The sequence below is a fragment of the Setaria italica genome, chromosome IX (assembly GCF_000263155.2).
Source record: "Setaria italica strain Yugu1 chromosome IX, Setaria_italica_v2.0, whole genome shotgun sequence".
Lineage (NCBI taxonomy): Eukaryota > Viridiplantae > Streptophyta > Magnoliopsida > Poales > Poaceae > Setaria > Setaria italica.
The window spans coordinates 4232452-4258517 of record NC_028458.1 but is presented as its reverse complement, the minus strand read 5'-3'; the positions used below and the strand labels follow the sequence as shown (position 1 = coordinate 4258517).

At 46.8% G+C, this 26066-nt stretch overlaps 5 protein-coding genes across 16 annotated transcripts; 3 read left to right on the top strand and 2 right to left on the bottom strand.

The window, feature by feature from the left end:
* Window positions 1-2: 2 nt before the first annotated feature.
* LOC101774332 (putative S-adenosyl-L-methionine-dependent methyltransferase Mvan_0910) lies at window positions 3-2828 on the bottom strand (the record flags this gene model as incomplete). The annotated part of the gene is given in 3 exon segments (XM_012848896.2): window positions 3-139; window positions 142-495; window positions 2157-2828. Coding segments are annotated over 3 exon segments (948 nt in total), but the record flags the coding sequence as incomplete, so codon positions are not given.
* A 1365-nt stretch (window positions 2829-4193) lies between these two features.
* On the top strand, window positions 4194-13006 carry LOC101760526. The gene is made up of 16 exons (XM_022823441.1): window positions 4194-5196; window positions 5313-5462; window positions 6068-6338; window positions 6428-6520; window positions 6644-6818; window positions 6924-7169; window positions 7281-7475; window positions 7751-7948; window positions 8613-9639; window positions 10276-10391; window positions 10594-10769; window positions 11566-11756; window positions 11852-11938; window positions 12032-12189; window positions 12291-12501; window positions 12585-13006. The coding sequence occupies exons 1-16, from the start codon at window positions 4327-4329 to the stop codon at window positions 12732-12734; spliced, it is 4314 nt and encodes a 1437-aa protein (XP_022679176.1). The 5' UTR covers window positions 4194-4326; the 3' UTR covers window positions 12735-13006.
* Window positions 13007-13742: 736 nt separating this feature from the next.
* On the top strand, window positions 13743-15704 carry LOC101759576 (dolichol-phosphate mannose synthase subunit 3). 5 transcript variants are annotated; one of them, XM_012849200.2, is made up of 5 exons: window positions 13743-13983; window positions 14115-14291; window positions 14813-14933; window positions 15026-15133; window positions 15353-15704. In XM_012849200.2, the coding sequence occupies exons 3-5, from the start codon at window positions 14832-14834 to the stop codon at window positions 15410-15412; spliced, it is 270 nt and encodes an 89-aa protein (XP_012704654.1). In that variant the 5' UTR covers window positions 13743-13983; window positions 14115-14291; window positions 14813-14831; the 3' UTR covers window positions 15413-15704. The 5 variants fall into 5 exon arrangements, with proteins under 5 accessions (XP_012704654.1, XP_022678504.1, XP_004981589.1 ...); XM_022822769.1 differs by lacking the exon at window positions 14115-14291 and having other exon boundaries at window positions 13744-13941; XM_004981532.3 differs by lacking the exon at window positions 14115-14291 and having other exon boundaries at window positions 13744-13983; window positions 14795-14933.
* A 188-nt stretch (window positions 15705-15892) lies between these two features.
* LOC101759173 (pentatricopeptide repeat-containing protein At2g22070) lies at window positions 15893-18605 on the bottom strand. The gene has a single exon (XM_004981529.3). It carries the CDS (start codon window positions 18585-18587, stop codon window positions 16176-16178), a length of 2412 nt encoding a protein of 803 aa, XP_004981586.1. The 5' UTR covers window positions 18588-18605; the 3' UTR covers window positions 15893-16175.
* Window positions 18606-18768: 163 nt separating this feature from the next.
* LOC101757415 (probable protein kinase At2g41970) lies at window positions 18769-25710 on the top strand. Of its 8 annotated transcripts, none has more exons than XM_022823287.1 (12): window positions 18851-18973; window positions 19110-19215; window positions 20775-20874; window positions 21881-22066; window positions 22185-22438; window positions 22565-22691; window positions 22769-23042; window positions 23137-23269; window positions 23361-23447; window positions 23545-23873; window positions 23945-24713; window positions 25305-25710. In XM_022823287.1, the coding sequence occupies exons 4-10, from the start codon at window positions 21982-21984 to the stop codon at window positions 23674-23676; spliced, it is 1092 nt and encodes a 363-aa protein (XP_022679022.1). In that variant the 5' UTR covers window positions 18851-18973; window positions 19110-19215; window positions 20775-20874; window positions 21881-21981; the 3' UTR covers window positions 23677-23873; window positions 23945-24713; window positions 25305-25710. The 8 variants fall into 8 exon arrangements, with proteins under 8 accessions (XP_022679025.1, XP_022679022.1, XP_014660076.1 ...); XM_014804590.2 differs by having other exon boundaries at window positions 23545-24077; window positions 24668-24713; XM_014804592.2 differs by having other exon boundaries at window positions 23545-23690; window positions 24668-24713; window positions 25305-25400.
* The last annotated feature ends 356 nt before the right edge of the window (window positions 25711-26066 follow it).

Genomic DNA, 26066 nt, shown 5'->3' with positions numbered 1-26066 from the left:
GGTGATTTAGAGCCCAAATGTGCCTTGGGGGTCTCCAATTGTGACAGTGTTACCTTAGAGAACCCAATAGAAGGCAGCAGGAGCTCAGGGGTGTCATGGTAGAAATGGTACATGGCTGGAGAGAGTGATGTCGCATTCTGTTCATGAAGTCGGCCAGGAGCACTGTGCAGGCTGAGGACCGGCTGGCTGCAATGGTTTCGAGGACTTGCATTGCATCTGCATGGTGAAGGTAATAGATGATGCCTTCGAGCACCCATATGGTGTTCCTTTCAGGGACATACCCACAGCTCTGCAGCTTTGTTACCCAGTCTCCATCTTGTATGTTGGAAGGAACCCCAATCAATGATTTTGCCATCAAGGTGAGTTTCTGGTGATTTGCGGAACTCATTGCTTCGTGCAGAAGATCAGATTTCATTTCTAGGAGCTCCGGGAAGTCGAGTTCAAATACCGTGCATTCTTTTAGGCAGTTGAGTCGATAGGCTCTCGCATCCATCCCTGAAAAAAAAGAAAGAGAGCATCATTTGGTGATTAGAATGAGCCTTTTCTTCAGGTGAACTTATCTCTCTGGCATTATCAGATTCAAAGTTTTGGCATTCTCTCATATGTTCATGTACCCAAGTTTGCTTCCGGATTGTAATTACTCCATACCGTACCCCATACCAATTCCAGCAAAGAAATTATTAGGTTTTGTTCAGTCGTTCATGATTGAATCATTCGTTCCTGGAGGGGAACGAGTGGATCCGGTTGCGGGGAATGAGTGGATCTGGTTGTGTCACTCGATCCTACAGGGATTCGTTTCGGAGATTAAGATATGGGATTGATTCTGGGTCGAGGCTAGAATAACCAAAACGAGCTGGAATAGAAACAAGATCGGCTCTATTCCAGTTCGAACTAAAAGGTTATCGAATTTTAAATCGGGTCAAATCATTCCGCACATCAAATTTTAAATCGAGTTAAATCAATCCGTGCGGAATAGATCTCGTTCCGGACAGATCCAAGAGAACCGAACGAGACCTTAATCTGTTTCTGTAGCCTTTTGTAGGATACAAGCCAAAAGTTTCCTGGTCTACATCGTGCTAACTGCTAACTGATGAGACCAGCTGAAAGGGTCTGGCAGTATCGCAGTAGATACTGGTATCATCAAGGACACAAATATCAGTGTGTTGGATGTGATTTGCTCTCTGTAGTCCGGACAAAATAGCTACTGGACGTGCTCGCATAAAAATGCTGCAGCTCAGGATAGCTTTCTTCTTGCTGTAATGTGGCCAGGTGTCTTCATTCCGAGCCACAATTGTTTTCTTTTGTTCTTTCCTTTTTTTTTTGTTACACGCGAGATGATCGCTTCCTGTTATAATTACATGTTTTTCTTCAAAGAGTTAATGATAAGAACATAGGTTCCTTTTCCTTCGTGTGATCGTGTCCGAGTTTCGCGCCACACATAAAATGGCCAGCGTGGAAGAAGCTCAGCCAAGCCACATTCGGAGAAAATGCTGTCATGAATTAGGCTCCTTGTTTTGCAAGTATGCATTTTGGTGGTAAAGACCGAATTGCCCGTGCCATATTGAATCTACAACCAGGAGCAGGGGTAACTTCGTCTTTTTAGTTGTACGGATCCAGGTTAAAGATGATAGAAATTTGAACTCCATATGGAGGATGATTTGTCTTTGCATTGTATTTTCAAACTAGAAATTCGAACTCTATATGGAGGATGATTTTATCTTTGCATTGCATTTTGAAACTAGAACTTGGACTCTATATGGGGGATATGATTTATCTTTGCATTACAGTTTCAAACAAGAAATTTGAACTCTATATGGAGGATGATCTATCTCTGCATCGCATTTTCAAACTATGAAAAATATTAATGCGGCAGATGACATGACCTAGGTCCTAGGGTACACCGGCAAGTTTATGCAACATCAGCTCAGTGTGTAGCTCATAACAATTGTAAAGGCACGAATTACGTTCAGGCCGGTCACTTAATTACGAATTAGGAGCCGGCCTGCACAGGAAAATGAGTATGAAAAAAAAAGAATGCATGGGTGATGGGTCTCGCGCGCGAACGTACACGTTCGTGCATCGATATGATCACGCATGCATTGCAAACGGCGCCGGCGCTGCGATTTTTTATTTTTTGGAGTTTTACGTGGACGAACCTGCACCGAGGATCACGACCTGTGGTTCGCCGCCGAGCGCGTCGACGGCGGCCTCGATGCGTGCGTCGAACCAGAGCGTCCGCACGGCGATCATGACGCCGTGCACCTCCCGCGCCCCGGCGCGCACGTCGCGGCGCATCTTCTCGTGCAGGCCCCTGAGGTATCGCTCCCCGGCAAGCACCGCGGCGGCCGGGTCGCGCACCGTGCGGGCCCACAGCGCCCGCACCGCCGCCGTCTGGCACGCGCTCTGCAGCACGGGGCCCCACTCCGCCTCCACCCGCGCGTGCAGCGCCCGCACGCCCTCCGGCGCCAGCTGCGCCATCGCCGCCGCGAACTCCCGCTCGCCTTCTGCTTCATCTACTCCCACCTCGCCGCTGCTGCTGTCGTCCTCCGTCGCCACTTCGCCATTCATGCACGGCGCCTCCTTCTCCTCCTCCTCCGGCTTCGACGACGACATGGCCGGCCGCCGGCGCTCTCCTCCGAGAGCTTGGACAAGGGCGCGCGCGCGGCCACACAATGTGCAGCGGCTAGCTCGCTTTATATGGATGCTCGGGCTGACCGGCACGAGCAGACTAAAGCAAGAGCTGGTTCGCCATTTTCTACCAGCAGCGTCGTCGTCGGTGTGTGATCTCCAATGAACATGGCTAAGCTAGCTGTTGCTGTACACGATGGTTGGTTTTGTATGGTGAGTGGGAAAGGCGGGAGCCGAGGGGGGGAAGAGATAAGAAAAAAGAGGACCACACGTACGTGACCCTGCCCGGCCGGTTCGCGCTCTCGTGTTGTGTGTGTACGGTGCGCCCCGGGGGGCATGGGTGGCGCGTGTTTTTCCGGCGGGGTTACTACGCCGCTTCGCCGCTCGTACGTGCGCGGTGGCCCATCGGACTGTAGCGCGACGGCGACGGCGACGGCGGCGCGGGGGCGGCGATGTGGTGTGCTCGTATTAATTAGTTGGCGCAGGGGAAGGGGAGGACCAGCAGAGGCGGAGGAGACTGGCGCTGTCGCGGCTCGGGGAAAGGAGAGGACAAAGCACGTGCGCGCGCGACCGCGGTGCCGCCGGCCCGGTCCATCCGTTCTCCGACGAGCCCGGCCCGCTTTAGCTCAGCTGTTGCCCCATATGCACGCTACGGGCCACGGATTTTCAGTCGTGTCCTGCAAAATTCGCAGCGAGTTTCTCTCTTCGTGTCAATCAATCGATTAGTGGTGCACCAAAGATGTTATTCTTTTGGCCCGATTGGGTAAATCAAACAGAAGTGATTCCAGGGGCAGAGTTGCAGAGACCATCCATCTACCTGCTGGTGGTCCGTCCTCGCTCATTAGTGACTGGCCACATCTAACAAAAAAGAATGGCACCTCTGACCTCCCACTGCCGGTTCTCCCTTCCTACTTGTTGTTACTCGAGCTAAAGTTTACTTTGTATCACATCGAATATTTGGAAGCTAATTAGGGGAACTAAATACAAATTAATTATAAAACTAATTGCACAAATGGAGGCTAAACGGTGGAGCTTAATAGATTCGTCTCGCCGTTTAGCCTCCATCTGTGTAATAGATTTTATAAATAGTCTACGTTTAATACTTTTAATTAGTATCTAAATATTCAATGTGATGGGTGCTAAAAATAAGCAGTTTGAACCAAATGCCCCCTTAGCTCAAATCAAACAAAAATCAGAGCAACTAGCATTCCCTTGTCTGTCAGAGTGGGAGTTCTTTACTTCTTTTTAACAATGTTCAGTTATCTGTTCAAGGCACAACCATTCAACTGGACTACTTGTAGATGCTACGAATTGTTGCTGCTTTCTATCGTACCATGTGTTCATGTGCTTCATGCTACTCGACCATAGAAGCAGTCTTATGCTGCAAACGCACAAAAAATCCGTATACATGTCTGATCAACAAATTATAAGCAGAATTTGGGAGTGAAATCTGTTTACTGACTCACAAATTCTGCTTCTTCAAGTGCCAATTTTTAAAGTGAAAGAAAATCACAGTAATAGGCTAACAGTAACCGGCTTGTTCTGCTCCCCTCCCCACTTCCCCAGTCCTGCTCCCAACTGTCGTCACTGCCACACTCTGCTTCTCCTCCTCCCACGGCTCCGCCTCCAGAGTCCACGCCAACCACTCGCACCGACAGTCTCGCCTCACCAACCTACCGGCCCACCGCCCGCCGCCGCATGACGGTGGCCCGCGGCCCGCCCGGCCGCCCCTCCTCCGCGCTCCTGGGCTGCTGGCGCCGCCGCCAGCCGCTGGGCTTCGGCGCCAAGGTCGGCATCGCCATCGCGCTCGGCCTCTCCTTCGCAATCATCTGGACCTCCGTCTCCCCGACCTCCTCCTCCCAGCAGATCTCCACCGAGCGCTCCTCCTTCGCCGCCGAGGTCGCCGCCCCGCCAACCGCCTCCCATAACCGCACCAGCACCAGCATCGCCGGCGGGCATGCTCACCGGAAGCCCCGCCCCGTCCCGCACAGCCACAAGAAGCGCCATCCTGCTCCGTCCGGATCTCATTCCCATCCCCATCGCACCAATGCCACTTCCTCGCCGGATGCCGCCGCTGCAAAAGCCGATCACTCCGAGCCGGCTCCAATAACCGACCCAGAGCCTAAGGAGAAGGAACCGGAGCAGGAGCAGGAGCAGGAGCCAGACATGGAGATGGAGCCGGAGAAGGAGGCCGAGCTGCCTATGCCCGAGGAAAGCGGAGACAACTCGGGGAAGGCGCCTGCAGAGGGGGAGGAGGAGAAGCCGCCGCAGCTGGAATTGGAAGAGGAGCCCGGTGAGGGTGATGGCGACGAGGATTTTGAGGTGGCGAAGAAGGCGGCTCCAAGTAAGAAGAGAAAGCTCCCGCCTTTGTTCAGCTCCAGTGCGCATTACCACTGGAAGCATTGTGGTGCCAAGAGCGGCTACCACTATATTCCTTGTGTGGATTTCGATGGGGATGGGAGCCAGAGGCACCATGAACGCAGCTGCCCAAGGTCGCCTGTGACGTGCCTGGTGTCACTGCCCAAGGATTATAAACAGCCCGCACCATGGCCGGAGAGGAAGGACAAGGTGAGGACCATAATTCACGTTTCAAGAAAAGGAGTTGATCATACATAATCGGACATGAATAGCTTTGATTGATTAATAGCTGAGGTTGTTCTTGTGGTCAATTGTGATGCTTGAAGGTTTGGTATGCGAATGTTGCACATCCTAGACTGTCAAATTATGTTAAGGGCCACAACTGGCTGAACCACAGTGGTGAGTACTTGATGTTCCCACTAGATGAATGGGAATTCAAAGGTGGAGCAAGGCATTATGTGGAATCAATTGATGAGGTAATTGTTGGATCTCCATATTTGGATCAGATAAAAGCTACTTGTATGCAGAAATAGCACTTAAATAGTTTCCGCACACTATTTACTAGCTTGCACTATAAAGTAAGCTTATTAAGTTGGCTTGTCTTTAGTAAAGGGATGGAACAATGTTTGAAAAATAGGTGCACAACTCCACCTAGTTGATGTTCGTCTAGGATTGCCTATAGCATGTGCAATGCGGCTAATGGCTAGTTGTGACTTGTGATCGCCTCACCATTGGGGGATCTAGCTCAGAAAATCATGCTTACTTCTTGGCTTATAGTTTTTTTATCCATCAATGTGTCCTCATTCCTATATGGTGATTGCTAGGCTGCTGCATCATCTTGAGACCACTTATTACAATGATACTGCATTCAGTGCCCTAGTGAAAATTCTGTGAATCCCAAAGGTTCAATTCTCCTATATAATGAGCTTACTGGACATTGGCCACAATTTTAGATTGAATATTATTTGTATTTTTAATTCCACCTGCATTTTGTAGTTGAGTTTTCTAGGCATTTATGCATAACACATGTCTCATTCTAATGCTTTGCACAATCTTCACATTACTTTCTTTTGTCATTCAGATGGCTCCTGACATTGACTGGGGTAAAAATATTCGGATAGTATTGGACATCAAATGCAAAAGTGCTGGCTTTGGTATTGCTCTACTTGAGAAAGATGTGATAACACTATCTTTAGGCCTTACAAATGATCAAACAGACCTTGCGCAAGTTGCCCTTGAACGTGGAATCCCTGCAACAGTTGGCAGTCTGGGATCACAAAGATTACCATTCCCTAGTGGTGCATTTGATGCTATACACTGTGGTGAATGCAACATACCATGGCATTCTAATGGTATATATGTGTTGCTTCATTCATTTCTTCTGATCATATTTCAAGTATGTACTCGCATGTTGAACAACATCGTATATTCTATGGTTTAGGTGGGAAACTCCTCCTAGAGATAAATAGAATTCTTCGCCCAGGAGGATACTTCATTATATCAAGCAAAAGTGCTGACCTGGAGAGCGAAGAAGGTATGATGTGGTACAACTATGTAGCATATATATAAAAAGGTGATAGAATAACACAAATATCAACGCCACTGTAGATTGTACTCAGTATTTCTTTACATTTCCCATTTTCTTTTCCCTTTTCAGGAATATCAGCTTCTATGACTGCACTTTGTTGGAATGCAATAGCTTACAATAGTGATGATGTCAGTGAGGTTGGAGTAAAGATATTTCAGCGACCAGCCACAAATGAGGAATATGATCTGAGAGCAAAAAAGGACCCTCCATTTTGCAAGGAAGAGCAGAACAAAGCTAATGCATGGTAAGTTGGATCATGGGATACTTGGGCTACATCATTATGCTATTAGCCAATGGGTACTTGGATGTTTTTCTATACACCAATAAGTTTACTTCTCCTCTTTTTTAGGTATACTCACATCAAACATTGCCTGCACAAAGCACCTGTTGGTATTGAAGAAAGAGGTAGTGACTGGCCGCAGGAGTGGCCCAAGAGGCTTGACAGTTACCCTGAGTGGCTTGGGGACTTGCAAACAAGGGTGGCTGCTGATCATAACCACTGGAAGGCTGTTGTTGAGAAATCATATCTGGATGGATTGGGCATTGACTGGTCAAATATCAGAAATGTGATGGATATGAGGGCTGTATATGGAGGGTATGAATATCCTATTCAAATCCTCAAATTGCTCGATAGAATTGCTCTCAACAGTATGCGATGTACCTTAAAATACATGTATTGAAACATCTGATGATTGTTTTCTTGCAGATTTGCAGCTGCATTGGCATCTAAAAAGGTTTGGGTCATGAATGTCGTTCCTGTGCATGCTTCAGACACCCTACCCATAATCTATGAGCGTGGCCTGATTGGTGTATATCACGATTGGTGTGAGCCATTTAGCACGTATCCAAGGTCCTATGATCTTTTACATGCTGACCATTTATTCTCACGCTTGAAGATCAGGTATGCCATTGAAAAGTAGCCTTGCTTTGATTTCATACAATTTGACATGGTTTTCGCACCCAAAATCAGGAATTCATTGTCTTCTTGTGGCATTTTTCTTATTTGTTCTGGATCTCATCCAGTTCTTGGAACACATGTACTTTGCAATGAATTCTTAAGGTCCTAACTCTATATCTACGATAGGTCCGCGCATACGTTTACTTATGTTACCCCAAAAAGGCCTATTACAGTGTAACTAAGTGCAACTCTTGATATGCAATTCTGGTGTTGTGTAGATGTAGGCAACCTGTGGCGATTGTTGTTGAGATGGATCGAATTTTGAGGCCTGGAGCTTGGGCCATCATCCGAGATAAACTTGAGATCCTTGACCCATTGGAGACCATTTTGAAGTCGCTACACTGGGAAATTGTCATGACATTCCGAAAGGACAAGGAGGGCATCATGTCTGTAAAGAAAACAACATGGCGGCCATAAGCTAACCTTTGAATTCCAGCCCAATTTTTGAGTGATCCTGCTGTTGATTTCCCCTGGGTGTGTGATATAATCAGTTGTGAATCAGGGATATATGTACAAAAATTTGTTCATTCGTTGCATGCCACAATATGCTAACCATCTACAACTAATCAGTTGGCAAGTTTTAGCCCAAACTGATGGTTGGATGTGGTTGGCGTTACATTGATCAGTTCCTCTGAAGCAACGTCAGGTTCGGAGAAAGGATTCTTATTCTGTAGACAGTGTTGTACAAGATACAAGCTTCTTGTTGTTTCAAAATGTAACAATATGTAAAGATTGTAACACTGAATCAACTGCTTGGTGTTGTTGTAAGTTGCAACAATTTGTAAAGATTCAAACACCTGAACATTTGCTGTGTAAAATGCAGGTAAACAGCAAAGTTTTGCAATGTGTATTTTGCTCTCATTTTGAGCTGTTCTGGTCTTCAATTTGTCCAGGAGAGAGCAGCGATTTACCATGTCCATGACTCCTTTGCTCCCATGACATGATCAGTTAGATGCGTGGTGATGTTCAGTTGTCAGATACTCGGATTAACTCCTTGTTCATAGGTCAATATGTTATCAGTGTAGCTACTGCAACCTTTGCACAGAAATTCCTCCTACGATCAAAGATTCAAGTTTGAAGTTGCACAAGTTCATGTCAGTTTGTGCATTTTTCTTTGATGATGATGATCTCACCAATCACATACCTGCGGCCCAGCCTACCAGAGTCCAGAGCCCAAAGGCGAGTTTCCAAAACCCCCCAAAACCCAAGGGCCGAATCGGCACCTCCCACACGCACCGCCGCCGCGATGCCTCCCTTCCCGACGGCGACCACCGCCTCCGCCACCTCCCACCTCGCCCTCCTCGTCCTCCTCTCCTCTTCCTCGCTATTCTTCCTCTACAAATCTATCCGCCTCCGCCGCAAACCTTCCCCCGCCAGCGGCCCCGCCCGCACCACCACCCCGACCCTCCTCTACGCCTCCGTCACCGGGACCTCCAAGACCCTCGCCACGCGCCTCTCCGACCGACTGACCGCCAACGCCGGCGTTCCCATCCTCGCCACTGACGCTTCCTCCTTCGAACCCGACGACCTCCCCTCCGTCCCGCTCCTCCTCCTTGTCGTCCCCACCCACGACGGTGGCGCGCCGCCACCCTCCGCGGCCTTCCTAGCTCGCTGGCTCGAGGAGTCGACCGCCGACTTCCGCGCGGGGGCGCTCCTGCTATCCGGTCTTCGCTTCGCCGTCTTCGGGGTCGGGTCCCGGGTCTATGGGGAGACCTTCAACGCCGCCTCTAGGAACTTCTCGCGGTGGCTGCGCGCGCTCGGCGCCGTTGAGGTGGTCCCCCTCGGGGAGGGCGATGTGGATGGTGGCGAACTCGAGGCGGTGTTCGAGGATTGGAGTGGGAAGGTGCTGAGGGTGGTGAAGGGGGAGGAATTAAACGAGGGGGTTTTGGGAGAGAGCGACGGGCTTGATGAGTTGGAATTGGAAGGAGAGGAGTCTGATGACGACGACGAAGAGGAGACGGTGGCTGTGGAGATTGACATGGAAGACATTGCTGGAAAGGCGCCGGCGAGGCAGAACGGGAAGGTGGAGGGTAGTTTGGCTAATGGAGGGCAGAACGGTGTGAAGGAGATGGTCACACCAATCATCAGGACGAGCTTGGAGAAGCAAGTGAGTGTTTCTTACATTTTGTCATACACAGAGTACTATCTGTATTGCACAGTTGTATTTGGAGCTATAAGGCACTTGATAACCTCCAGTGTGTATTGAAAGGAAAAATGACACAATTTGTCATTGTCATGTGCATGCAGTTATGGGCCTGGAATTGATCGTATAAATAAGAGATTAGTTAAGTTTTTTTACTTTGAAAGTCTGAGGATTGATGATGATTTGTGATTACAACCATAATTCTGGAAGTAGTTCTCTTATTATAGAATTTCATTTAACTATCTTTCAAATGCTGAATGCATTCTGTGGAATAGTTAATCATCTTCAGTATAACAGTATAAGGGATTTGAGAAGCATGCAAGCAACCAAATATCATGCAGATACTTCTGATTAAACCTTCAGGACAATTCATAGTGATGCTCAGATTCATGTTGGTGAACATTGAGGTTGCTGCTGCTGTTGCACTAACGTGTTCTTGCATGATGTGGGTGGCATACTTTGATGATGTTTGATATTTATAATTATTAGCTTTAGCTGATGCGGCAGGGTTATGTATTTCTATGTTGCATGTAGTTGGGGTTCATTCTGTAATTCTACTATGTTTATAGTGTACCAATCCACATTTTGTGTGTGTTGCAGGGTTACAAAATTCTTGGTTCTCATAGTGGAGTGAAGATTTGTAGATGGACTAAGTCGCAACTCCGAGGCCGTGGAGGGTGCTATAAGCATTCATTTTATGGCATAGAAAGTCACAGGTGAAACCTTTTTCTTATGCAACAGTGTATTTCTAGTGCTTGCAAATTAGGTGGCCTGGCTTTGCAATTAGTTTTATTTTTAATATTAAATTATTCAATATTTACTGCTTAAACTGAATACAAAAACCATAACTAATTTTTTATTTGAAAATATATTGACAGCCTTGATAATTTGCTTGCTATTTATATGATCATTTGGCAGATGCATGGAGGCAACTCCAAGTTTGGCTTGTGCCAATAAATGTGTATTTTGTTGGAGGCATCACACGAATCCTGTTGGAAAGAGTTGGAAATGGAAGATGGATAACCCACTTGACATTGCAAATGCCGCAATTGATCAGCACACTAAGATGATTAAGCAAATGAAAGGTGTACCAGGTATGTGCGCTCACCCATATGAACTATATTAGTGGTTGCTTCTTGCTTGAGCAATGCACTGTGTATCATACTGCCAAACAAAAACTCCAGGATGGAGTTATGGACGTCAGTGATGGTGCTACTAGCCTGGCATACATGGCTTAGAGATATACCATCTATCAGCATTTCTGTGTTTATTTAGTTTCTCAATTGTTAAGTTAGCAGATTGGTTAGGCAAATCAGGTTGGTCAGCTAAGGTTGTTAGTTTAGTAATGGGTTTGTTAAATCATTATGTACTGTGGCCAGCTATATATATGCCTAGCATATTTCTTTAGAAAGCAAGCAATACAAGAATTAAGAAGGAAAAGCCTTCATCTTGCTCAGCTGTGGGCTGAGGCCCTGGCGATCTCTCCCCCTCAACCCTAACTGAATCCACTTCAGGCAGATTGGACCATGTCATTCCAAATGCCTGCAAGAGTTCCTTGCTTGAACTAGAAATAACTTAAATAAAGCTTACATCTATAAGCATTTAATCCTTGTAAAAACACTTACTAAGGGCCTGTTTGGAAGAAGGGGAATGTTCTAGGAATTTTCAGGATTTAGTTCACAGTTGTACTACATCCTAAGGATTCAATTCCTAAAGCCTCCTTTCCAAACATGGCCTAAGAGATTATAGGAATGCATCCGCCGTTTATTATTCTCTTAGCCTGACTATGCTTAGGCAACATCAAGCAACCTACATCTGACATTAATGCTGTTCAGTTCAGAAACTTTTGTACAGTCTTTATTGGATAAAATACTGTTCTTGCATTTTCAGGAGTAAAGCCAGAAAAACTAGAAGAGGGTCTATCACCTAGGCATTGTGCATTATCTCTGGTTGGTGAACCAATAATGTACCCTGAGATAAATGCTCTGGTTGATGAGCTACACCGCAGGCACATATCTACTTTTCTGGTTACAAATGCTCAATTTCCTGAAAAGATTAAGACGTTGAAACCAATCACACAGGTCATATTCTCAACAGATTGCACTAAGTTCCAGATCTTAGTGTTTGAAAATTCAACAACTTCTAAAGGTTGCTGACAATATCAATACACTTGCAGCTGTATGTCAGTGTGGATGCAGCTACAAAGGAAAGCTTGAAGGCTGTTGACAGGCCACTATTCTCAGACTTCTGGGAGCGTTTCCTGGTATAGATATAAAAGACTTCCCAATGTTCATCATGATTCATATGCCAATACTAACCTTGTATCTGTATGTCTTATGCTTTGTTGTGTCACTAGGATTCGCTCAAGTCCCTACACGAGAAAGATCAACGAACGGTTTACCGTCTGACACTGGTTAAAGGCTGGAATGCAGAGGAGATAGATGCATATGCCAAATTGCTAAACCTTGGACAACCTGATTTCATTGAAATCAAGGGTGTAACATACTGTGGCTCGTAAGTTCCATTTTGGTTTTGTACCCACTGATTATACCTTCACCTTTTGGTTTGCTGATTTGCTCATGTTACATCAACTTACATGTTACTATAATGTACAGGTCAGCAACTTCGAAGTTGACAATGGAGAATGTTCCCTGGCATTCAGATGTAAAGGAATTCTCTGAGGTTTTGGCATCTAAAAGCGGTGGTGTTTATGAAGTAGCGTGTGAGCATGCTCATTCATGCTGCGTCCTGCTTGCAAAGGTGGATAAGTTTAAGATCAACGGCAAATGGCATACCTGGATAGATTATGACCGATTCCACGAACTGGTGACCTTTCCTGAACAACTATTCTGTGGCACGCCCAAGGTGATATTCCCATCTCTGAACTGACCACTCATTCACCAATGCAGGTAACATCCGGAAAGCCTTTCAAGAGCCAAGATTACATGGCCTTGACACCCTCATGGGCTGTCTATGGTGCAGAGGAAGGTGGCTTCGATCCGGATCAATCTCGTTTCAAGAAGGAAAGGCGCCATGGAACTGCTGCACTCAAAGGTTAATTCGTCAGCATACGGCAATGTACACCAATCTTCTGGAGAAACATGAAGCTTTTTTGCTGCCAAAAGACAGGCCTATGTTACTGCAATTTATATAGAAGCTAAAATTGTGGAAGCAAGAATTTTTGAAGTGGGGGGCTTCCAAGTCCATGTATTTTTCTCTTTTTGTGCGACTTTACTTTCCGGAGATGCATTTTTATCGTTTTTATTGGTACGTGCATTTTGTTCCCTAATTGATCGATGACCGCGCAAATTTACAACTGAGATTTTGAAAAGCAGTGTAAATTATGTACTGTTATGCGAGTTGTCGAGTTGATACGTGACCACTTTGACGTATCCGTGTAACATGTCGCAACGCGGCTCGTCGGACGAGTCGGGAAGGAGGAGATTCTGACAGGTGGGTTCAACAACTTTTTTCCTTTCTTTTGATCCAAGACGAAGGACAGCCATTGGATTGGATTTAGAGGGTAGAGATGGATGGGTCAGTTACGAGATCACTGAATCTGCCATTGCACCCCTTCCTTTCCTTCCCGCTGTCGAAATCGAGCCACCCCTCTCTTTATTTGATCATGATTTTAACACATTGCTCCAGAACCTATGCCACTGCATTAGTTTTTCTTTTAATTATTGAATTTATTATCCGACATAGTCTAGCAGCTTATCTCTATTTGAGAGCACAGTAGATCCTTTAGATCCAACCTACCAATGTAGCTTGATAGTTTGACCAAATTTATACTAGCGTAGTAAGTCATTCTAATTTTTTTTAAAAATTAAAATATCTCAAGTTTGACCATTTATACAATAAAGTACTAACGTATCAAATAAGTACTGTTAGATTCTTCATCAAATATATTTTCACAGTATATCTATTCGGTGCCTAAATCTTTGTAATACCTCTCTACAATTTTGATCAAACATAAAATGGTTTGATTCACAAAAATAATTCTACAATTTGCAATTTTCTACATGAGAAACCTATAGCTAGGAGGGAAAGAACGCCCTATTTATACTTTCCATTGCCGTCCCCAGACCTTGTTCCTCCCCTCGTCCGCGTGCCCCGCATCCCGGTTTCCGCCATCGCCCAACGAACCATTCCGCCTGACCTCGCCGACGCACGCCTCCCGAAGGATCCTGCGACGGGAGCTCGTCGGCTGGAATTCCGCTCCTGTTGTCGCTGCCCGCCGCCTCCTGCGCGCTGCTGCTGCCCCAGGTGCGCCGATCGATCCGGACCTGGATTGATTCATCCGTTGTGGTAAGGAACCCCTATCGTGCTTGGATCGACTGTTCTAAGAGTCAGCTTGGTGCTGGTCTTCTCTCTTTGATTAGAGCAATAGAATCCAAATCCTTCTCTAATTTCTGGAATGGATACTCTAATTATTGCAGTTCGCTGATTTGGGGATTTCTTTGCTGCGCGGTGGATTGCTAAATCCTGTTTTGTTCTCTAAATCTGCATCTGTCATTGAAATTTGCCTATCTCACTGAGTCATACAATTATACTGCCTATCTATGAAATTGGCCATTTGTCATTGAAATTTGCAAAGGACAGATCCACAGTCCAGTGTATGTTACTACAGTCCCTCTGTAGATTTATCCCTGCTCACCTATGATTGCTTTTAACCCCTACTAGAACAAAAGGGGAAAAAAAACCTTCTCACGTGAGTGCTTCCAGGATCAACTTATCATCCCATGAGTTAGACTTGAGTACTGACAAGCATGCACAAAATCACAAGCATGAGTTAATGCTCCTGAGTGAGCTAGATGTGTTGACGAAATTACGAAGACTCCCACAACAATCCACATGCTTAGGTGCTATTCAACCAAAAGGTGTATAGGATCACCGCTCGATCTAGATGTGCTTGATCCTTCTTTTTGATATCTATTCCTCAGCCCACTGGATTCCTTGACTGGTGTGGATTGTTCATGGTCTATATGCATTTTTCCCAGCTTAAATACATCTAGAGTGTGGTAGAAAAACCCACAACTGCCAGCATAAACATGTGTCAAATTAAACTGTGCAACTGCTTATGTGTTAGGAAAACGAATTGATTGTCCATAGCATTCAGCTATATTTTGTATTGTAGGAAAGCACACCATTCCCAAATGAAGCACATATTCAAGATTGTTGCAATACTGGTAGCGATCTCATCCATCTGGATTGCTCTCCTTGAAACCTCAACTATTCCTCGAAGTTATACTTGGCTGGTCAGTGTCACTGGTTTTCACTTGTAAATTTCTCAAAAATATACTGCAAGGTGATTGGTAATGTGTTATGAATTTTGCTGTTGCTGTTTCAGCTCCCCATCTACTTGGTAGTGGCTCTTGGATGTTACGGACTTTTTATGGTTGGATTTGGACTTATGTTCTTCCCAACTTGTCCTCAAGAAGCTATACTACTACAACAGGTTAGCTATTTTAGTTCCAGGGACTATGTTTCTTAATATATCCATGACTAAACAAGGAACTGTGGAAACTTGTTGAGCTTTCTTTCCAGCACGTCATATAGATCTTCATGCTGACCATGACAAAGAAATCCATGCCAAATGGTGTTTGTGTGCGCGCGCGCACGCTGCAAGGCCATATACTCAGTTTACTGACATGTTTGAGCTTGGCTTACTGTTCAGGATATTGTGGAAGCAAAGGAATTCTTAGCAAAGAAGGGTGTTGATGTGGGCTCTGAGTGAGGTCAATCTCAGCGATTAACATTCATGACCATTTTGAAGGATCACCATTCTGTTCCTTGGAATAGGTTCACTATGTTCAGCACTCTTACTAACACAGATTTAGTGAGTTGGCATGCTACAATTATGCTTTTAAGATCCTGGTGTTCTTGAAGCTTCAACAAGTGCTTTGTTGTTCTAGGGACATTTGCTTGGATTTTCCATCAGTGGACATGTTTGTATCAGTTGGGCCATGCAGTATCACCTTATGAGTTGCTTGCACTTGCAAGCCCTTTTGATGACTCGATTTTTGAAATTTTGTGCCGAACTGCCATAGTTTCTTTCTGTTGACGTGACCATGATTCTCCGAAAACCAATAAATCAAAGAAAACATCGGTATAATGCAACAATCCTTCGTGGAAAGGATGATAACATGAACAACAGTAAACATTTCCTCAAGTTTTAAGAGTTATGTGCATAAACTGAAATTGAGGGGGAAGATGATGAATATTCACATTAACAGTATCATTGTTACTGCGTTTACAAAACAATGAATAGATCCAAGGTACACACGTAATCCATGTTCTATGCCCTTACGCTTTCTGACAATAAAACAATGTCACCCAAAGTTAGCATGACATATTACAAAGTTAGCCATCTAACCTGAATGGTTAAGTTACATATATCGACCATTGACTCCAGAATTTATTGCACACAGCCCACAACGTAGGAATCATAAAGAAAAGGAACATTTCTTTCTCGCATTCAACTTGCGACACAAGGTTTCCTACCAATAATCTTTACAGGAGCAGAACCCATCTCTGAAATGATGAAATCTCGTCGCATCTCGCACTATGATCTCCCTCTCAACAACCTTGGAGATGAACTTGATCGCCATGTGGCAGTCATTGCAAACCCGGAGATTCTTCATGATTCGTAGTGTCGTCTTCTCCGGCGTGCTGATGAGACCGAACGCAATGGCAAGCTTCTCGCTGTGGCGGCTCAGCAACTCCTCCTTCAGCTCGTCATCGACGTCATGCAGGACAGAGTTCAGGTCGGGGACAAATCCTGCCTTCTTGATCTCCTCCCACATTTCAGCTGCCTTCTTGTAGATCGCATTCCTCTGTGGATGCAGTACATCGTCTGCTCCAAAGACGTGGACCTTGTTGTGTACATGAGTCCAGCTGAAACCAGTCTCTTTCTTCACTGCCTTGTCCTTCCTCAGCTTCCAGATCCTTGCCGCATCATTCCACCTCCCACAGGCAGAATAGACATTGGCAAGAGCAGAGTAGGCGCCACTGTTATCCGGATCAATCGCCAGCAGCTTCTCTGCTGCGAGTTCTGCTAAATCTGCATTCTTTCGCACTCTGCAAGCTGAAAGGAGTGAACCCCAGACTATTGCATCTGGCGCGACAGGCATTCGTTGAATGAATTCCTGAGCTTCTGTGAGCAGGCCAGCACGGGCAAAGAGGTCGACCATGCACGCGTAGTGGCTCATTTCTGGTACAATGCCATGCTCATTCTGCATCTGGTCATAGTACCTCTTCCCTTTGTCAACAAAACCAGCATGTGTGCAAGCTGAAAACAGGCCAATGTAAGTTATGCGGTCTGGTTTCACACCAACACGAAGCATTTGTTCAAAAAGGCCAACAGCTTCTTCTCCTAAACCATGTTGTGCCAAAGCCACGATCATCGATGTCCATGTGACTGTCTCTTTGCGCCAGCGAATCCGATCAAACACCCTTCTCGCCAGTGGCACACTGCCTGACCTTGCATACATTGTGATAATGGCATTGCTGACAGAAACAGATTGCTCCTGTAATGATCTGATAGCCCTGCACTGGATCTGCTTTCCGTAATCAAGACATGCCAGGCTTGCACAGGAACTAAGAATAGCAGCAAGCGTATAGCTGTTTGGTTCTGGGCCACTTTTGATCATTGACCTGAAGAGCTCCACGGCCTCATCATTTTGACCATTCTGCTGGTAGCCAACAATCATTGCAGTCCAGGCAATGACATCTCGATTGTTCATAACGTCAAAGATTTCCCTTGCCTGCTTCATGTCCCCTAGCTTGACATAACCTTCCAGGAGAGCAGTGAAGGAGATAACATTCAGATCGGAAATCACTGCTTGGTCCATGATCCTCCTTGCAGTCTCAACACTTCCGGACTTTGCATACGTTGAGATGAGAGCATTTGTGATCTGACCGCTGTATGGCATTCCAGTTCTCAAGATATAAGAGTGCATCTGCTTCCCCATCTTCAGCATGCGAAGGTTAGCACAAGCTGATAAGACACTGGTTACTGTGAATGCATCTGGATCCATGGAAGAATCACTCAGCATTCGCGAGAAGAACTTCAGTGCCATGTCATCAAGCCCATTCTGGTTGTACCCTGCTATGACGGCGTTCCAAGAGACAATGCTTCGTTCTTCCATGTCCTCAAACATGGACACAGCAAGGTCCATTCTACCCTCGCGGGCGTACAGCGACACCATGGCATTCCAGCTTGATACGCTACGCACCGGCATCCTCTCAAACACAGCCTTTGCTGTTTCAGCATCGCCAAACTTGCCGTACATGTTGAGCACCGAATTGGCCACGGGCACACAGCTACTCAGCCCGAGCTTGACGACAAAGGAGTGGACCTTCCTCCCAATCCCGCTGGCCTCCGTCGCGGCACACGACGAGAGCACGTTCGTGAGCGTGAACTGTGTCGGCGTCAGCCCCTCACCAACCATATCCAGAAACGTCTTCACGGCCTCCCAGAAGCGGCCGGCGCGGTTGAGCCCGACGACAATGACGGTCCAGGAGACCGCGTCCCGCTCGGGCATTTCGGCGAACACGGCGCGGGCGTCCGCGAGGCGGCCAGACTTGGCGTACAACGACAGGAGCGAGTTCCAGGTGAACACGTTCCGCCGCGCCGCCGGGATCTCGTCGAACAGACGCCGCGCATCTCGGAAGGGCCCACCAATCACGCCGGCGCCGGCGTAGTAGGAGAGGAGGTTGTTGCAGAGGTATGCGCTGACGAGGAGCCCAGCCTTGATGGCGTGCGCGTGGATGGCCCGGCCCACCGAAGGGTTCGCCGCGGTCTGGCAAAGCTGTAGCAGCCGCGCGTAGTGGTCGCTGGCCGCGGCGGCCGCTGCCATGGCCGCCGGCCGCGCCGCGGCGGCCCCGGCAGCCAGGGCGGCATTTTGCATGTCCTGGAAGAAGAAGAGCTTGGGTGATCCGAGCCGAGGCCCATATTGGGACCTTTACCGTTTTCTTTACGGGCTGACTGATATGGGGACTTTATGGGCCGAGATGGAGACGAGCTGGCCCACTTGACGCGTCAGGAAGTGTACTGTGCGCCAATGGTACCCGACATAGAAACTTTTTTTTTTGGTCGTCGTCGTCTTGTCTTCTCCACTTCTCCCCTCTTCCTCCATTCTGCTCTCCCAAATCAATTCGCACCGCCGCATCCGATTTAAGGGGAGGAGGAAGATGACGGTGGGCATGATCAACGCGAACCCGGTGGTGCACGAGCGGACGGAGCGCGCCGCGCACCCGCACGCCGGCGACGCGCTCGACCCGCTCGACGTCTTCGGTACGGCAACACAGTCCTCTCCTCGCGAGTCCACCTCGCTCGGTTTCTTCTCTTCCGTTCTTGCTCAGCTAGTTCATAGCTTCGCGGAGTAGCTGGAGCTGATGGATGTGTGTGCTTTCGTGGCGCGGCGCGTCAGATACGGTGCGGGACATCAAGGACCCGGAGCACCCGTACTCGCTGGAGCAGCTCAGCGTGCTCTCGCAGGAGTCCATCTCCGTCGATGAGAAGCTCGGGCGCATCCAGTACGTATGCTGTATGCTGACTTTATATCCTCGCACTCTGTTGTTGCCCTTGTAATGTCCTTAAAAATGTGGTTGATGCGGAATGAACTCTCACATCTTGTGACTAGGGTATGTCGTTAGGGATTGAGCACTTTGTGGCGATTAAGACATATTGGCGGGCCTCTTAGGTTTCTCTGAATTCTCAGAGCCTTTGCGGGTTTGTGCTTGGATTGTGGAACACGTGCACAATCTGGCTTGCTGGATCTAGAATTGCTTCTTGACAAGAGAAATAAGACAGTAGGCACCTAGATGTATTATTTCTCTTCTCTCCTTGTCCTTGTTGATATTGGAGTATGAATGTATGAAGTACGATCAGTTGAGCAGGTTATGTGGGAATTGCCTATGCAGCTATGCTTGCTAGTGGGTCTGTGATAGCATCTCCAAGAGTTCTCCTAAATTTGATCTCCTACTTTCTCATATAGGTGTCATACTAAAAAAAAATATCCTAAAACATGCCAAGTGAGCAATCTGGGTCCACAATTTTCACTGATCTGGTCGCCGATGGGATAGTCTCCCACCGACGTGATTTCCCCCCTATATCTCAACCTCCTATATTTTAAAAACATGCCGCGTAAACAATCTGGGTCCACAATTTCCATTGATCTATTCACTGATCAGACCCCCCCCCCCCCCCCAACCAAAAAAAAAACTGACGTGACTTCCCCCCTATATCTCAACCTCCTACGTTTTAAAACATGCCATGTAAACAATCTGGGTCCACATTTTTCATTGATCTGGTCGCCGATCGGATCGCCCCCCACTGACATGATTTTTCCCACCTGCAGAAGTGGTCGTCCAACCCCTTCCACATTTTGTTATCCTTGGCCTTTTGCTACCTGAAATGGAGAGCACAAAAGTTGATGGAATGATAATATCAATACTACATGTGCATCACTGCCCAAAGGGTAGAACATCTCAAGCAATAAAAATACGAAACAAAGTGCAGGCCTGCAGTTATGGGAGGTGCAGTGTGCGGGGCAGCCGTTGGGGCGGCACAATGCGCAGGAGGTAAGGGGAAAATGGCGAGGAAGGTGCAGGGCGGGAAAAAAGCGTGCCCAGCAGATAGGGTGCCAGCTGGATGATCCTAGATTTGAGAGGGAGGGAAGGTGATTTAGGATGCCACTAAATATAGGAGGTGATTTAGGGGGACTGTTGGTGAGGGTGATTTTTCTCCTAAAATCCTAAATTTGACTATAGGAGGTTTAATAGGAAGACTTTTGGAGATGCTCTGGGAGGTGTATAGATCTGAGCTGTTTCATCTATTTTTTTAGCATCCATGGTTATGTGCATGCATTTGCCAGTTTCCCTGACCCTGTTGTCTGCTAATCATGTCCATTCATGATACACACTCTCAAGGTGTGAGGTATTGAGGTTTTCTTTAGTTATTTGGGAGCATCTTGTGTTAACTTCATCTTGACCTGAAAAAAAGAACCCGAACTGCCTGACTGTAGGAATATGGAGAACCATATCTAACTTCAACTTATTTTCATCAATTGCTTAAATCTTGCAATTTCCTGCAGGATAACCTTCACTCCAACTGTGCAGCACTGCAGTATGGCCACAGTAATTGGTCTGTGCCTCCGACTTAAGTTGATGCAGAACTTCCCTCCACATTTCAAGGTGCTTATATGTTTCCCTGTTTCTGGAATTCTTATTATGGTGACCAGTTGAGACGCTTTATAATTCAGGGTATATTTCCCTGTTTCTGGAATTCTTATTACGATGACCAGTTGATATGCTTTAGAATTCAGTTTACTTCTATCATTGTATATTATGAAATACTCAGTCGGAGTGGCAGGATTTGATCTATCATTTGATAGTTAATGCTGTTCATCATAACCTAATATATATGCATATTTAAAATTCCATGAACATTGTGTGGACCAGAGCAAGAGAACCAAGCAAGGCTGCAATATAACATTCATGGAAGATTTTGATATACCGCCGTGTTGCTCGCCGTGCTGAGGTGCTAGCCTACGCCCAGCACGAGCCACCGGGCTGAGCCAGCCCGAGTTCAAAGGGTCACGGGCCGGGGCAAAAAAAAACAGCTCCGTGCCGGGCTGCGGGCTGCACGGCCAATTATAGCAATGCATTTCTGCTCCGCATGCCCTGCCAATAATAGCGGCCGGGGGCGCCCGCGCACAAGGAAACAAGTTGGATCGCGCGCCAGCCCGGGGCGACGGATGGATCGATCCAGCAGCTAAAACGGGCGGGACGCCTCCTTTCCCGCGGAAAAAGGGAGCTCCCACCGCTCGCCACCACTAATCTTTCATCGTTCTCCACCCTACCCCCGCGGCCGGGCACCAACGCCGCGGCTGTTCTCCTGCGCTCCCTCCGGCCCTGCTTCTCGCTCGTAGGTGCCGCCGGAGCTTGCTTTTGGGGAGGTAATTCATGAGCTAGCTTTATTTCCACCATCGATCACGCATGTCCGCATTGGTTCTGGATCCTCGATCTGCTTGTTGCCGATTTCTCTCGATCTGGGGATCATATCCATCAACGAATCCGTTTCCGATCTTCGATTTCTTTTCGTTAGCAAATCAAATAATTTGTGCTGTTCCTCTCTCTGATAAGAGAATGTGATCATCTGTCCTGTGATGCTGGGGCACAAAATGGCGAATGAATCCAGGTCGTGCGGCATGATCTGCTGACCGCCCCCAAATCAACCCCGCGCATCGTCGTCATCCAGTCCGGCGAGGAGGAGGAGGAGGAGGAGGAGAGGAGCCAGAGATGTCTTGCTGCGGAGGCGCCGAGGAGGACAGCTACGGCCCGCCGGCCAACCAGGCGGCTCCGCCACCCAATGCCAACGCCCCCGGTACGGTACAAGTCATCGTGTTCGCGTAACGCACGCACGGGTTGTCGATCGATGAGCTCGATCGCGTCACTGATCTGACACCTCCGCCGCCTCCTTCTTGATCCATGGATGGATGCAGGCAACAGAGGCGGGCCGAGGGGGCCGGGCGCGCCCAGGCCCGGGGGCCCCGCCAAGCCCGTCAGCATCGACGTGCCCGCCATACCCTTCGACGAGCTCAAGAAGATCACCAACAACTTCAGCGACCGCGCCCTCATCGGCGAGGGCTCCTACGGCCGCGTCTACAACGCCACGCTCAGCGACGGCCGCGCCGCCGTCATCAAGAAGCTCGACACCAGCGCATCGCAGGACTCCGACTCCGACTTCGCCGCGCAAGTGGGTACCTCGATCACCGTGCATCATCTTCTTTCCTTCCGACGACAACGCAAGAGTCCTTATCGTTCATCCTCCTCCCTAACGCTGCCTGTGTTCTTGCTTGCCTCGATCGTCTTTACGCCGTAGATAGCGATGGTCTCCAAGCTCAAGAACGAGTACTTCCTCGAGCTCGTGGGGTACTGCTTGGAGGATGGCAACCGCATGCTGGCCTATCAGTTTGCCACCATGGGTTCTTTGCATAACATACTACACGGTGTGTACGTCGTCTCCTCTGATTTCACTAGCTCTGATCTGCTGAGACGGCATATTGATTCCAGGATTGTTGTGCAGGGAAGAAAGGAGTTCAGGGTGCCGAGCCCGGTCCGGTCCTGAACTGGTTGCAGCGAGTGAAGATAGCTTACGGAGCGGCGAGAGGGCTAGAGTACCTCCACGAGAAAGTCCAGCCGTCGATTGTGCATCGAGATATTCGGTCCAGCAACGTTCTTATATTCGACGACTTCAGCTCCAAGATTGCTGATTTCAACCTGACCAACCAGGGGACCGACACCGCTGCCCGGTTGCACTCAACCCGTGTGCTAGGAACGTTTGGATACCATGCCCCAGAGTAAGACGATGCAGAATAACATTGGCTAACAATTTGTCGCCCTGCTTTTGTAGCATTAGCCTCACTCAAATTGGTGTTTGAATCATTTTCTCAGATATGCTATGACGGGCCAAATCAACCAAAAGAGTGATGTATACAGTTTTGGTGTGATTCTCCTAGAGCTACTGACAGGAAGGAAACCGGTCGATCACACCATGCCGAAAGGGCAGCAAAGTCTTGTTACTTGGGTAATATCTTTTGTTCATCCCCTTCTTGAAACTCATATGCAGAATGCCAATCTCCTGATGACTCTGAATGTCTTAACAATCGCGCGAGTAGGCCACTCCAAGGTTGAGTGAAGATAAAGTGAAGCAGTGTGTTGATCCCAAGCTCAACAACGACTACCCTCCAAAGGCTGTCGCAAAGGTACACAAGAAAAACTTCTCACGCATGGATCATCTGTTTTCAGGAATGCATTGCCAGATATGCTACAGGGACTCACTGATGTTGTTTCATTTTTTAGCTGGCAGCTGTTGCAGCGTTGTGCGTTCAGTATGAATCCGACTTCCGACCGAACATGACCATCGTCGTGAAGGCAATCCAGCCTCTTCTAAATGCTCCCAAACCAGCCGCTCCAGCAGCGCCACAATCCTGATCAATCGGATGAGAGTATTAGTCTTGCACATTGCTGATTCCTGAACTTGGTTCCCCTCTGTTTCTGATTGCAAATGTATGTTTTAAGGAACCACGCATCCTTGCTCCATCAGTCCAGCGCCTATGCTTCTGTAAAAAGCCACTTATCTGCCAGTACTGCAGGATACATATAGGGGAATTTTGTAAAATGTTAATCTGGTACGCTGAATTAGCGTGTTTTTTTTGTATGTCTCGTGAGTGTGACATAACATGTGCATTTTTTTTGCAAGTCAATGCTGTTCCAGCTAGAAAATTGGCAAGACTTCCACATCCTTCTTATCACATAGAAAAGAAGAGCCTGCTAAGTACCAACTGGTGTGTTGAATAATATGTGCAATTGTCCTGTTACACGCTTACACCTTGGTATGTTCAACTGCCCTTTCCTGGCTTCCTTCTAAAACACTTGACAAGCATTGCCCAGCACATCCTTTGATATGACACCATCTGAGTTCGATCACGGAGAGGAGGGCAATCTTGCAATATTTCCAGATGAAATACAGCCAGAGACACAAGAATGAAACTAAATCAGAGCAGGAGCCCATTGGCTGGTTTTCATAATATAGTTGCTTGGATCCTTTTTGAGCCTCAAAATTTTAAGACAAGTGCCTAGTTAGCAATAATGACTATTTATTTTGAATTGATATAGGATGGTATAATACAGTATTTACACCTTACATTGGCTTTCCCTATCCTATGAAAGTCTATTGGCTGGTTGGCCTTCAGTAACTATGCTGCAACTGAGCAGCCAGTTTTTCTTTATTTTATCACTTTCTCTGAGCATTGGTCATTACAGAATATGGCAGACCCCACTTTATAAATGGTACTGTTTTACTGGAATGTGTTCAATCACCACTAATTCAGCGTAGCACCCCTTTTACACAGTTATTCTAATTTATGTTGAATTCAGACATCAAGGATTTATGCAATCCTTTACCTTTGGACTAATTTTGCAGGTTGACATCAAAGTTGCCCCGGGGTCTCTTGCCAATGAAGAATCAGGTGTGTGCATTGGCAAGTTTCTAACTGATATACAGGCTAATATCTTAGAATAAAATATTATTTGGCTCAGTCACTATCCTTGGGCCCACATACTTTCATAAAATCTTTTTTCACCATAAATCTGTTTTGACGTATCAAAATGTGATAGCCAGTCTTTGTTCCTATTCTTGAACACCATACTAAGCATTATTTGGTAAACGTATTTAAAAGAATAACAAGGGCAGCACATTTAAAGGTTGGTAAGAGATGATATGTTGCAGCCTATCAGCAGAGATGCCATTCTGTCCAGACTAACATGTAACTAGTAGACTCCGTGCAATAATGTGTTTTTCTTCATTTATCTTTGTTTCAGTACTAGGTTATCAAAGTACCAGGCTATTTTTTTGTTAGACTATAGCATCTGTTTGCATATTTTTCTTTGTTTGTCTGCACAAGAATATACTGCTGAATATTTTCAAATCATATGACATTCTACCGTAGTAGGCCACCTTTACCAGGCGCCTTTTCTATCAGCAGAATACCAACATCGTATAATGCAATTGCAAATGTGACTTTTAAATATTTAACATGTGATTGTGTATGAAATGGCAGTAAACAAGCAACTGAACGACAAGGAAAGAGTTGCAGCAGCCTTGGAGAACCCCAACCTACGCCAGTTGGTTGATGAATGCTTATGCTCCAATGATCCATACTCACATTAACTTATTCCATCCTGCTTCGCAAGTCACAACCTGCCTGCTGTACAGTAATAATCGTGCATGCTGTAGTTTGCCCTGTATGCCGTATCTGGCAACATAAAATTAACTGCCCAAGCCATCCTTTTTGCCGTTTAAAATGTATGCATCCCAGAATATGACCAGAGTTCGTGTGTGCCTGCGTATGTGACATTAGCACTCCAAAGCAAGGGTAGTATGCTGTAAAAACTTATCTTTGTTGATTATTTGTACCATAAGTCAATTATGTTCTTGTTATGTTAGGTTCCCAATTCCTACCATAAGTCAATTATGTTCTTGTTATGTTAGGTTCCCAATTCCTGTATCACTGCCCGTTATACCAGAAGTTAGTCATGTTCTTGTTATACAGTATTGTTTTTGGTCAGCTGCTCTATCATTTGCTATCTGCTTTGAGGGAACTCACAAGAAGAGGAACCGCGCGGTGCGCTTTGTGCCCTCTAAAGTCCATAGTTAGTAAGAAAGTGTGTTCTGATGTTTGCAATTGGCTATGCAATACCTCTGTTCCGATATAGTTTGTGTCGTGAGTCGAAACACTGCCGGAAGTCATCCATGTGGAACTTGCTCTGTGGAACAATGGATGACTTGCTGGTCCTCTCTTCCTTTTCACTTTTCAGATGGA

Bases quoted from the DNA above. Each gene is read 5' to 3' on its own strand.
- LOC101760526 (XM_022823441.1), top strand. From the start codon at position 4,327: ATGACGGTGGCCCGCGGCCCGCCCGGCCGCCCCTCCTCCGCGCTCCTG. The intron at 10,770-11,565 runs GTATGTGCGCTC...TTGCATTTTCAG, and splicing joins GCAAATGAAAGGTGTACCAG to GAGTAAAGCCAGAAAAACTA. The intron at 12,502-12,584 runs GTGACCTTTCCT...TCACCAATGCAG, and splicing joins ATGACCGATTCCACGAACTG to GTAACATCCGGAAAGCCTTT.
- LOC101759576 (XM_012849200.2), top strand. From the start codon at position 14,832: ATGAAGCACATATTCAAGATTGTTGCAATACTGGTAGCGATCTCATCC. The intron at 14,934-15,025 runs GTCAGTGTCACT...TTGCTGTTTCAG, and splicing joins CTCGAAGTTATACTTGGCTG to CTCCCCATCTACTTGGTAGT. The intron at 15,134-15,352 runs GTTAGCTATTTT...CTTACTGTTCAG, and splicing joins AAGCTATACTACTACAACAG to GATATTGTGGAAGCAAAGGA.
- LOC101759173 (XM_004981529.3), bottom strand. From the start codon at position 18,587: ATGCAAAATGCCGCCCTGGCTGCCGGGGCCGCCGCGGCGCGGCCGGCG.
- LOC101757415 (XM_022823287.1), top strand. From the start codon at position 21,982: ATGTCTTGCTGCGGAGGCGCCGAGGAGGACAGCTACGGCCCGCCGGCC. The intron at 22,067-22,184 runs GTACGGTACAAG...GGATGGATGCAG, and splicing joins ACCCAATGCCAACGCCCCCG to GCAACAGAGGCGGGCCGAGG. The intron at 23,270-23,360 runs GTAATATCTTTT...TCGCGCGAGTAG, and splicing joins AGCAAAGTCTTGTTACTTGG to GCCACTCCAAGGTTGAGTGA.